This window comes from Tachypleus tridentatus, chromosome 11 (genome assembly GCF_004210375.1).
Source record: "Tachypleus tridentatus isolate NWPU-2018 chromosome 11, ASM421037v1, whole genome shotgun sequence".
Taxonomy (NCBI): domain Eukaryota; kingdom Metazoa; phylum Arthropoda; class Merostomata; order Xiphosura; family Limulidae; genus Tachypleus; species Tachypleus tridentatus.
Window position 1 is genome coordinate 62,970,538 of NC_134835.1, and position 13,296 is coordinate 62,983,833.

The 13,296-nt window shown below is 29.7% G+C and overlaps 1 protein-coding gene across 1 annotated transcript in view; it reads left to right on the plus strand.

Moving 5' to 3' along the window:
- The window catches only part of LOC143231367 (uncharacterized), a 53,923-nt gene that overhangs the window by 20,379 nt on the left and 20,248 nt on the right, over positions 1 to 13,296 (plus strand). The window contains exons 5-8 of the mRNA XM_076465911.1: positions 2,383 to 2,565; positions 5,528 to 5,578; positions 6,711 to 6,836; positions 7,829 to 7,991. Coding sequence (XP_076322026.1) covers positions 2,383 to 2,565; positions 5,528 to 5,578; positions 6,711 to 6,836; positions 7,829 to 7,991 — 523 coding nt within the window. The remainder of the gene's footprint in view (positions 1 to 2,382; positions 2,566 to 5,527; positions 5,579 to 6,710; positions 6,837 to 7,828; positions 7,992 to 13,296) is intronic.

Below are 13,296 nucleotides of genomic sequence, written 5' to 3' on the forward strand. Positions count from 1 at the left end.
GGCAGCAATTACTGCTGTGAGTCTTTTCGGACAGGTAATCTACCAGCTTTACACAATGAGATGGTAAAAGTTTTACCCATTTTTTCTGACAAAATCATCCATCTTCCTCTCAATTCTGACAAGTTTTTCAGTCCCTACTGATGAGAAGCATCCCTGTAACATGATGTTGCCATCACAGTGCTAGATAGTTGTGATGGTGTTGATTGAGTGATGTGCTATGTTTGGGTTGCATCAGATGTATTGCTTTGAATTTAGGCCACAAAACTTTCTGCTTTGCTTCTGAGGTATTATTACATGCTTTCTTGCAAACCTCATATGAGATTTAAGGTAATCCTTTTTCAGTAATGGGTTCTTTTTTTGTCCCTTGCCTATACAGGTCAGCTTTGTGTAAGGACTGAACATGGAATTTTGCAGAATTTTCAAAGTTACTGTTGGCTTCACAGTGGCAGTCCTAACCAGTTTTCTGCTTGCATATGTGCTTAGTTTGGAAAGGTGGCCTGATCTTGGCAGTGACAGGGTGGCATGAAGTATATTCCACTTTGTAATGATGAAAAGGATACTCAAAGGATAATCAGCAACTTAAACAGATGCATTTTCTCTGAATTCAAGTTAAACCACTTTGATTACACACAGACAGAGATCAGTATACAAATTTTGTAATCTTAAAGGTAATTTTTTGCACCTGAACTGAGTTTGGGTTGCCACAGACAAGGGGTTGGACACCTGTGTAATTCAGAATTTTCTAATTTTCTTTGAAAATCTAACTTGCATAATATTAGCACTTTTGTAATCTTCTCAGTTACAGCTTCTCGAGTTTTTTTGCAGTGCTCGCAGGTAAAATAAGGTTTGTCTTGATCCCCGACAGGTATGCAGAAATATGCCTTGTAGGCTTCACACATTTTAGCAGATGCTGAGAGTTCTTTGTTGCTCTTGTCTTGATACATTGGCCACATACATAGCAGAATGCATCTGGAGAATGCTTGCAGCTTCTTGATGCCATCTCTGATAAAATCAGATAAGTCTGTGTTCATTTAGGCAGCTAGAACTAAACTGAAGTGGTGAGCCCCTGTATATACATTACTATGGAAGTTGTTGAAAATTCTTGTAAGTTTGAGAAAATTCTTTATCGGCTTCTCAGCACTGAATCTACCTGGAACGTTCTGGAAAATGGGTAAATTTGAAAATTTCATGACCAAGGTTACAAAAGGAAAGTTTGAAGAGAAAAATAGGTATTTTTCCATTTACTTTAGGCATAAGAAATTGGAAAATAACACTTTCTGCCCAGGAACAAGAATGAGTATGATTTTAATTATACTCGTATGATTAACCAATGGTCATTGCCCACAGAAGGTCAAAGTAGAAAGGGAGGGTAACTCCCAATATACAGCTCTTTATATCCATATCATGGTGACTGTTGGAGTAAAAACTTCAACTGGGTTTGTGTATTATTGCAATAGTAGTGGCCATTTGTTTTTTTACTGCACTCTTTCATAGAGAGTGCAATTAATGTTAACTTGTTTTAAAGATGATAAATACATAATGAGAGTGGAGGGGGTTATGAACCCCACATTAACATGACCCTTGTTCTAAACTATCATCCGTCAATGTTTGGCTGAGATTGACCAGGAGTAATTAGGTATTGAACAAACAAACATACATATTTTGCACTATGTATATGGATAATTTTACCATTTTAAATACAGTTAAAAATTTAGAATATTCTTCATTTGAGGTAAATTATGTCTTACTATTCAACTTGCCATCTGTGTGTAATATATGATTATGAAATGCCATAAAAAATTTTAGTTTACAAAATAGCATGACACTGTATAGCAAACAGTAGTTGTAAACTACTTAAGAACTATAACTTAGGAAGCTAGTAAATTTGTTTAAAGTTTTAAAATGAAATGTTAGCATTTAACCATCTTATGCACGAACAGTATTGGTTTTTTATTATTCAGGTGATAATTTTTTAATAGATTTAGCTGAAAAACTAGAAAAATTCATAGTCTTGTAATTATTATTGATTTTTTTTTTTCTGGCTATTACTGAAGATTTAACTTTAATTGACTATATGTTTTGTAAAGTGGTGGAGGCTGAAGCCAGATTGTGTTAGACACACACCTCTTAATGTGTTTAGTATATCATTTATTATATTTAACTTCATTTTATGTTAATTACAGAATGAATATTCTAGATGTTTATTGTGTAGTTCAGATATTTACCTAATTTGTCACTTACTATTTCATATTTTCATGAACATTAGTTAAGTTTGAGACAATTTTATTTATATTTTTCTTATAGGTTATAACTTAGGTTCTAGAATTTATTGAAAGGTTGTATTGTAATTAAATTTGTTTATATTTTTATTTCTGGGTTTAGAGATGACCTCTTTATTGGCTAAAACTGTCAGGTTACCACTTTCCTTTAAGGCCAGACTCTATAGGCATCTAAGAAGTCTTGGTGTGGAGACTGCAAATTTTAGAACAGTGCACCAGAAAAACTGTAGGAGAGATCATTTTAATTTAAATCTTAACATTTCTGGATCATCTTCTTCAAGATTAGGTAAGCTGATGCAACAAACAAAAGTTTGGTAACATGTCTGAAAATCAAAGTATCTTTTCTTGCAAACTGTTATTTTTACAGTCATTGTTTATGATCTTTTAATTATGAATCCTTACATATGCACTGAAAATAGCATTTCACATCCAACAGTGAGAGGGAAAAAATTAAATAACCACAGTTTGAGTTGTTTATGATTAGAAAATAATAATTAATCGTAACTAACTCTTTAAGAGGAAAATATGCATATCATTCTGCAACATGTTGATTATATATTTATTCAGGAGACCAATTTATAAAACTGTGCTAAGCTTATTTTCCACCCAGAATATTGACATTTAGTGGTTATGTTTATCAAGGTCATTGTCCAATCCAAAAAATAAATTTCAGCTTTTTTGTTAGAAAAAATATATGAATAATTGTCCAGTTGCTAGGAAATTTAAGCTTCTCTCAAACGTGTACTTTGAAAGCTAATTATTTTCTAATTTCTCAATGAAATTGAGATCTTTGGTTTTCAGGTGTGAGCTTTATGAATGTTAGGCTTAAACTTAATTGTTTTATGATAGTATCTTTATTTATAGAATATTTTGTGCTCCAATGTATGTTAGACCTAAGAGAATATAGTGTGCTAAATTTTAATTCTTAAAGATTATTTCATGTTGTAATGTGTTGTAGACGTAAGGGAGATAAATAATGGAGTGCAGGAATCTTTAAGCCTTTTGTGATGGGCTTGGTATAATATTCATAAGTTCATATACACATTTGCACATATTAAGTGTTTACACTTTAACTTTTGATGCAGTATGTGTATCTTCATACAACTTGCTAGACTTTTAGTAAAGATTGCAAGTGTTTTGTATTAAGAAAATCATATTTTGAAGGAAATATTTTAATTGAAGATTTGTTTGAAAATCTTGTCTGTTTTGTTACTGGTTTGAGTGCAAAGTTATTTTACTGCTCTGATAAAAACAAACTATCCTTTATCCCTAAAATCTCAAATATTGTTTGTGTAATTTCCTAAATACATTTCACATGTTTGTTTTCAGTAAGACTATATTTTATCTGTTATTTTTTCTTTTCTAACTGTATGGGGTCTTTTAATTTGATTAACCTCATAACCACCATAAAAAATTAGTAAATAAATATAAGTTATCTTGTTTTTTTGTAAGAAGACTTCTCAAGAAGAGAAATGGTTAAACTAAATAGATTAATTCTCATAACATGAAATATTTATTATTATTATATTGACCTTCCAGACATGCTTGGCTAATATTGTAGAACTTGCATACATGCACTGTATATTTATTCATGTTACTGTATCTATTAATATAAAACTGACTTTTGGTTTTGACAATGTGACCTTGTGTTGGTGGGTTAGCAATATTATGTAATATACAGTCACATTTGAGTTATTAATCATGTATACAAGTTATTACTATTTGGAAATAAATCATTAAACTTGTATTTTTTAAATGTAGAACAGTAAACAAAGAAGTAAAGCAAACAATTAACTCTTCTAGCTCCAGCCTTTTAAAATTTCACATGAAGAAAATATGAAACTAACTATATTTTTTTAGGTTTCACATATACAGTTGAATAATTAAAAAAATCTTAAATTACTATACTAATATCATAGAATTCCACTATAATTTAACAAGCTTTGTAACTAAGATGTATTTAGGTCTAAAACAAATATGAAATTTTGAGTGCACAAAAGATCTATCATTTGGATGCCATGGTTCATAAGAATGAGGAGGACTTCTGACAGATTAAAATGGCTGAGAAAACCATTAGGGAACATTATAAGCTGCTGATTGGTTATTTCCATGTCAAATGTTGAAGTAAGTTTATATGAGGGATTGTTTCTAAAAATGGAAAGAAGTGATGGGGGGGCAATTGCATTATTGATTTAGCAAAATTGAAAGATATGAGGTTCTTATTTTATATCTTCTTAGTATTGGTAACTTGAGTTCCTTGCTTGCATGAAACTATGGACTTAGTATTTTGACATCACAAAAATCTAATTTGAACCAATGCTGCATTCAATATACCACGAGACTAACTAAAATTGATATTTAGGTGTGTTCTTTTAATATTTACTTTTGAATTAAGAAATTAGTTAATTTATACAACTAAAATTTAAATTATTATATATAATTGATACCAGACTTAATGACATAAATTCATATAGTAGTTCAAGAAAATTTTGATGATGTGGCCTTTGACCTGTGACCTATTATGATTGGGTTAAAGAAGTAAAGATGATGTTTATTGTAAACAAAAGTGATGACACGAAGAAACACTAAAACATCTGTTTTATTATCATACATGAAAACCAATAATTAAGGTGTATACCATAATTAACAATGAAGATATTCAAATACATTAGATATTTTGAACAATACCCCATACAGTAATACTGGCTTCCATGAAACATGAAAACAACATCTAATCATTTTTAGAGTAAGTGAATTTTCACTAATAGATTACTATAGCTTGTGCAGAAAAATAAATTATTAACTAATGGATTGCAACAAAACACAGTGCAATGAAAAACCATTTCAAAGTTTTCTTCTAGCAAAATAGTTATTATTAATGCAGCTTGGATAAAACATTGTAATTTATTTGTTACCAAGTGGTTTACAGTGGTATATATCAACTTTATTCCTATAGAGATAAATGTTTGCTTTCATTTAGTTATAAAATACAATGCCAGAGAAAAGTAATTTCATTAAAAAGCTTTTTTTTTTCTTAGTGTCTCATTTAATGGTATAGAAAATGTGTAAGAGTTTTCTTGTAATAACGTGTTATTTTCTACATTATTAGTGTATTGTTTTGATAGTGTTGTAAGATTTAAATCCTAGTTTCTATTGTGTATTGCTTTATCATTTTAGTATTGAAAATATCATTTGGTTGAATTGGCCTTTTATTTTTTTAATTATTTGTTTCTCTTTCTATGTTTTAGTTAAACGCTATGCAACAACTTCAGGAGATAAGCCCGATCTACCTATAAAAAGTAAGAATAATGGCTCATTAACATCCAATATTGCAAATATTTAGAACTTGTAAAAGTTTATTTTATGCATCACCACAATTAATGTTTGAGTACGTTCCAGACATAACAGAGTTTTATATATTAAAAATAATAAATTAAACACAAGGTTGTGTTTGTGCATGTATTGGGCAACTGAACGGGAAATTTGATTGTTTTGGCTTGATTTATAATATTGTAAATGATATTTGAAATTAGAAAAATTAATTTTGGTTATAATAATTTTTTAAGGCAATCAAGTTTATAGAATGTTTGCGTAAGTAGAGAAAATAATACATTAAATCTTACTAGTATAACCACTTTATTTAAAGTAATATTTGACTGTAAATCTCTATATATTGTATATGCCTTTTAAGCAAATAAATTGTGACAGTTAGATTTAAAATTTATATATTTACTATGTACTTTAATTTTAGAGTTGTAGTAATAATACATTTTTTAAAATTTATTTTAAGAAGCAAAAATTAACAAAGGTCACTTTTGCAGCCATAGCTGTTGTACAAAGTAGCTGTGACAGCATTGTTGTAAATAATTCAGCTTATAATTGGGCTAGGTGTAGTTTATTGGGTTGCATGTTCGACTGTGAATCCAAGGGTCCAGGTTTTGTGCCTTGTTGCCAGAAAAATAAAATGTTTATGCTTGGGTTGTAAGAGCATTATAAGAGTGACAGTTAAATCACACATTTTGAATATGGTAGTTTAAGGGTTGGTGTAGAGTGGTGTTGATAGGCTGCTTTTCCTCTTGTCCTAAAGTTCAAAATTAAGAATTACCAGTGCAGTATGCCTATATGTATCTTTGCACAAATAACTTGTAATAAATTGGTTCATAGTGCAATTATATTAATGGAATTTTCATTGTAGCATGTGTCAAACAAGTCTTAATATTGACATATTGGAGCCTAAGGTACTTATGTTTTATATATTAATAAAGGCTGAGTAGTCTGTTATGTGACAAGATTGTAAAATATTTTGATTGCTAATTTTGTTTTTGTTGTAAGTATATTTTTGTTCATCAGGTTAATATGTATGTGTTTGTTAATTCTAATTCATACTCATTGTTTTTCTTCAAATTTAATAATTATACTACTCTTTCTTAGTTACAGAAGTCTCATTTGAAGAACTTGGAGTTCTTATCAATGCTAGTAATGTTACATTAATTGATGTACGTACTCCTGAAGAGTTAAAAGAAGTTGGAATGATTCCTAGCTCTGTCAATGTTCCTCGTGAGTTTTAATGTTCTTTTTTCATCAGGCCTTTGATGTAATGATGTGTTTAAAAGTTGTAAAACAAATATTGGATATCACATGCATGAAATTATTTTGCAAGTTGCAGTTAAGAGAAAAAAGAACACTTAAAGTGAAGTATCCTATATAGTAACATCACTCTTCAAGGACTATGAAGAGACAGTGAGATGTACCAAAAATAGATTTTGTACTTCATTGTTTTAGTTCTGTGATTACTGATGTAGAATTCTTTAGGAAAATTGACATACAAATACTTTTTTACAGTGTGAAGTTTGAATAATGATATGAAAATAAAATTAGCAGATAGATTTTAGTTTTTAAAATATACTGACATAACATTCTGTGTCAGTCACAGCATTTGTTTCTTTGGTTTATGGGGAAAGTGGAACAACATGAATGAATTCAATTACCAGCAGTAACAAGGGGGAAAAAAATTGAAATGGCTATCAAACTCAGAAAGGGAAAAAATTAATAAAGTATAGGATTGTAGAATTCTTGCGTGTACCCAAGCACCTCTAGAAGTTTCAGTATGATTAAGAGGTCAGGAATTTGGAAAATATTTGTTATGGCCAAAAGAACTGACAAAACTACATTTGTTATATAGATTTTATTTTGAATAATCTCTATAATGAAGGTGGAAAGAAATTTAATTGTAGGAAAAAGAAAACATGATGAAATATAAATATTTTCCCAGAATGTTGTTATGGAATACATATATAGATAAAACTCTTACTGTATTCTATTTTAAGCCTTATTTTCAAGAATTTAAAAACTAACAGAGAATCTTTATTAAAGTATAATGGATTTTAAATTTTACTTGCAAGTAATTAACAATCATTTGGTATTTGTACTTGGATTTTACAAATTCTTAACTTGCTTGTGTGAAATGTTCTGTGTGGAATGTTTAATAACTCTGTCTTGTTTATTATAAACAAAATTTGAAAACTTTTGTTTTTCCTTCTGATGTTTAGTAGCTGAAGTTGAACAGGCTTTTCAGCTTCCATCTGATAAATTTAAGGAAAAGTATGGTTTTCCTCTTCCTTCTAAAGATGATGGGAATGTAGTGATGACTTGTCGCTCTGGTCGTCGTGCTACTGAAGCTATTATAATTGTGCGAAAATTTGGTTATGACAAGTGAGTTACTTAGCATGTGTCAGTTTTATTCTGAGAATGATTGTTTTATGTTGTAATTTATATAGCTATTATGTATTTTCTCAACGTATTTTGTGATGCCTCTCTCTTTGCTTATTTTTGTTTATTATTGGCATTAATTCTCAAATTTGTCTTCAAATGTTTAAATTATACTTTTTTGTTTGTTTTCCACTTTCTAAATAATAGTTTAGCTTGATAAATTTAGTCTTCAGTTTTAGCTTTTTATTTCTGTTGCCTCTTTTTAACATCATCATATGGAATCAATTCTTGTAACTTGTAAAATATTTTAATTTTTATGAGGCTTTTGCAGGTAAGTAGTGAAAACAGTACTTCAGGTTTTAAAAGTTTTTATTATGAACAGTCACATGATATTTTCTTCTATCAAAATAGATATAACCTAACACGTCACATGAAACAAAATGAAAGTATTCACTCAGATTTACTTGTAAATGGTTCTACAGCTTGTCTCTGTGGTAGTGGTTTTGCCTAAGCAATGAAAACTATATAGTTATTTACAATTACCTTTTAGGAACACACCTTGTAAAGGCTACTTCACTGAATCTGTTAATAAGGTCTTAAAGTAATGTTTGTTATGATTTTACTTGATGGTCTTGTATCTTGGCCCTTCGACTTTTTCATTGAACTAAGGTATTGAATATTGTTACATTTAACTTCTTACTCTTGTGATAACATACTCAGTAAATGCGACTGTAAAATCGTGTGTAATGATTCAGTGAATTTCCATGGGATATGATTGTTAAACAATATATTTTTTTACCATCTGTATACTGTATTGTTTCTTTTGCAAGAACTGAGATTTTGATATTAAATTACATATTTTGTTTCATGCAAGAGTAATTTCTGTTAGTAACAATATATTTATACAATCATATACACTCATTGTCTTTTATTAATTCCAGCTAGTGTTGATGGGGTTCATATTCAGTTGTCTTTTTAAACAAATTTTTCTATGCTATTTTATCAAATTACTTATGTGTTCCACATTTTTAAGATATGTTATTTAAGATAATTTAAATTTCCGCAAAAATGCTTGTTTTCAAACATATCAGTATTCTCTGTTTCAGAGTGAAGTGCTACTGTGGAAGCTTCCTTGACTGGGTTGAGAAAGGGGGGAAAGTGGTTTTTCCTTAGTTCACTATCAACAAGATAATGAAGAAATTATATGCAATTTTAGAATTTGTTTTTAGATTTGCCATTTATTTCATGAAATTTCAAAAGGATGTTCTGTAGATAAGACAAATCTTGTATGTTTTTGAGATCATAACAGAAGTACTTTTCTCTAGTATTATTTGTTGTTACAAAGAACTATGAACATTTAACATAATCAAGCTTTAATTAAGTTTTAGTTGTCTAATTCTCTAAGTAATTATTATAATGTACCTATATCAGTAGAACATAACATGATAATTTGGTGTATTTAATCAGCAGATTTATTTTTTAGATTTATCCTTTTTGGTAGTAATAAAGCCTTTGAAAGCATGATTTGGAGTTATTTTTAGTGATGCAGTTAACTGAACTCTATTTTTTGTAGAACGTTCTATCTTAAAAATTTTGTTATATTTATTATTGCAAGATTTTTCATTTGCATAAGAAGTTGAAACTCCGAAACTAGTTGTGTTTTCTCACTGAACTGAAACAGTTACTGTTAGTTCACAGTAGTAAACAATTGGGAAGTGTTTTCTTGTAGAGAAAAGTGCATGCAAAGATTATTCATGGGAAATAAAACATATTTTTATACCATGAGATACAGTACCTACTAAGATAAAGAATCTAGAAAACACCAATAATGCTGTATAAATCTGAATATTTTTAAAAGTAAGAATCATAAAAAAATTGTAATAGTAGAATTTTCAAAATGCTTTTCCTTAACAATTATGTATTGTTCTTTAAATGATCTGAAGTGTGGGTGTCCTTTATGAGACAGTTTAATGTTTATGTACTTACAGCACTAAAATCAGAGTTCAGATTACTTCAGTGGACTCGGCAGGCATCTCATCTTGATATTATTCACAAAAATAAAGAAACTGAACTTCAGAAATAGACTTTTGAATTTCTTTATAAACTTTGTTGCTCTTATGTCTCATATATTTCATTATAACTTAAAATATAGTTGGTCTTACAAATAGAACTAGAGTTATGAAGTACATCAGAGCAGATTGAGAGGAATGTAGACAATAAAATGCCAGTGATAATATGTTGTTTCTTTATTCTTCTGTTTACTAATACTTGTTTATAGGTTGAAAAGTGTGTGATTTACTGAAATGAGAGATTATAAAATATCAAAATAATTTTCAGGATGTTATATAAATGGTATTTTTGTGTACAAAATATAAAAAGAAATTAAATGTTATGGTGTCTAAAGCTGTTTAAATATTTACAAGTCTTGAAATTTGTAAGACATTTTTATAGTGTTTTAATGAATGATTGTATAAACATTTTTTTTTTCTTTTACAACACAATTTAGAAGTACTTTGAAAAACCTGCTCATAATTTTGAAGAAGTTTACTTCAGTAGAATGTACTCAAGAAAATTGTTGATGTTTAAATAAAAGTTGTTGGTTTGATTATTGAGATATTTGGTGTCTTGAAATTACCATAATTTTGTTCCTTTTATTTGATTTTCATGTAAACAATTTCACTTTTTCACAAGTCAATACTGAACTAGTTTATCAGCACTCTTCTCAAGCTGTTTTTTTTTTTAATTATAAAAATTTGGTGCTTATAGACGATAATTTTTGGAGTAAAAACTGAAAAAAACATTAGATTTTTTTTTGAAATCCTAATTTATTATTTTTGGTTATGTTTTATGGCACTTAGTAACTGAGTTTTACTTCAGAGAATGATAGAACTAGAATCAAATTACTAACTAGTTTTATTCTATATTCATCTGATAATCTGAGTCTGTTATCAGGAGAATTTCTAAGAAGAATTATATGGAAATCTGGGGTTACCTTCCCATATAACTTAAACTAACTGAATGTTTTCACGGATGTATTCATGTTTTATTGATTCCTTTGCTAAGCAGGCTGAGTGTGTTTTCAGTTTGGGGGATGTGGAAAGCTACCCTTTTTTTTTTTAATTTTTCCAGTGTATTGAAATCTATATTCTTATGAGATATTGTAAATGTTGTGTTTTTTCTGTGTTAAGATCCCCGCTAATACAGTGGTAGGTCTATGGATTTACAACGCTAGAATCAGGGGTTTGACTTCCCTTGGTGGACTCAGCAGATAGCCCGAATTGAAAAAACACACACACTCTCTCTGTGTTAGATCCCTAGAAGATTTGTTGTATAGTAATTGTAATTTATTGCATTGTTTTTCTGACTGTGTTTACGTATCTTCAGCCTTCCTGCTTAATTTTTGTGTTTATCTTCTTTTTAAAGTGTTTCAGGTATTCATGGTTAAAAACAATGAATAATGTTGAACGTGGTGCCAATTGCATACAGTTATCAAATCTTACATTTATATTTAACAGTAGACGGTAATTGTGAATTTAGTAGATTAAACTACGTTTATTCATATCAATGATAATCTGGTATATACTTATTACTTGTTATTTCATAATTGGGATACTGTACTCATTTCTTGAAGAAAAGCTGGGTTAGTAAGTGAGCATTTCTTTGTGTTGTACTTCAATAAGGACAACATAGATTGCTGTGTTGGTGTGTGACTGAATGAATGACATTGTGTAATTGTACATTTTAAAACTAAAAGCGTGAAATGGAATAACTGAAGTACAAAAGTTTCATAGAAGTCAACTTGAACAACTGACTCTGTCTGTTGCTGCTATCAAATATACAGTATTCGTTATTTTGATAAATCTATCAAGATATTTTTCTGAGAAAACAATTTTTAAAAATGAAATTACAAACTTGATATCGTATGTAAATATATATCACACACACAATTTCGGACAGTTGTTTTGGAGTAAGGTTAATGTTTCTGAAGAAAAACCCCCAGGGACGTTCGAAGACCGAACAGTCCCCCTTTACCCCGCACTTGGTAGAAGTTTAGAATTTTGTTTTTGTGGCTTTCATTTATTTTGAGCTGGAAGGGCTGATGAGTTTAGCATAAGTCTGGTTGGCAGTGGAAGGAAAGGCAACATTCGATAAAAGAAGCAAGTTGTCAGCAGACTAGAGGAAACGTCAACTCAAACCAAACGGGCTGGGCATGGATAGATGGATCAAGTTGCCCCTGCTGGGATTTATAGGTCCAGTACCTCAGATTTAGATGTGGGGGGAATGGTAGAGAATGGGAGAAAAAGATGGAAGTGTTATAGAGGTTAAGCTAGTTTCATGCGTTTTAATATCTTTGTAAATATATATGTGAAACTACTGCATTTATATTGCAAAATTTTACAGATACTATAATACTTTGCTTAGGTGAGGCATTATAGCTGTGACTAGTAAGGGGTGGACCAGAATAATAATATTAAAATTGCTCTTTGATATTTAGAAAGGATTAGCTACTGATAAAATCCAAATCAAGTCTATAATTATATATATCAATAGTGATCAAATTATTTACTTCAATGTCAACCTTTTAGTAGCGCAATGTTAACAAAATAATAGTAAATATCACGTTTATTAATACAAGTATTCATTAGGTAACAATGCCAATAAAAAAAAAGTGCTTTGACTAATGTCTCAAGTATAATTTGTCATCAGACATAAGTATTAGGTCTATCATATTTCTTGACACTGCATTCTTCATATTTTACATTTTCTTAAATATACCAAATTGGATTCAAATTAAGAAGCTTGTATAATTAGGTTTTCATGTCTTTTTAGCTTCCAACCCTTACAGTTTATGAAACTTTTTTCCCCAGTGCTAGAATTCGTTATTTATGCTGAACAACAAAAATCAAAAAATTCTTTGAAATTTATATATGAAGTACAATAATTTAAAAGATACGGCTTAAATGCCCCAAGCAATCTTGCTGTGAATTAAGAGACACTTTTACAGTTAATGTGATTTTTGTCACTTTTTTTATGCCTCTTAGTTTGTGATGCTGTACCTTCTAGCTTTCCTATTAGTCTCTCACTACTAAATTAAGGACAGCAAGTGCAGGTAACTCTAGTGTAGTATAGCGCGAAATTCAAAATAATCCAATTTATATTCGAGGAACACCACAGGCATTTTCATTAGGTTCAAGTGTAAATTCTTTTTAATGACAAAAATAGGAAGCAGGAACGGGAGCACCAAAAAGTAAGGAAACAAGGTAAGAATGGGCGAGAAAATATTACAGTCCTTGGGGAGTTTTAACAC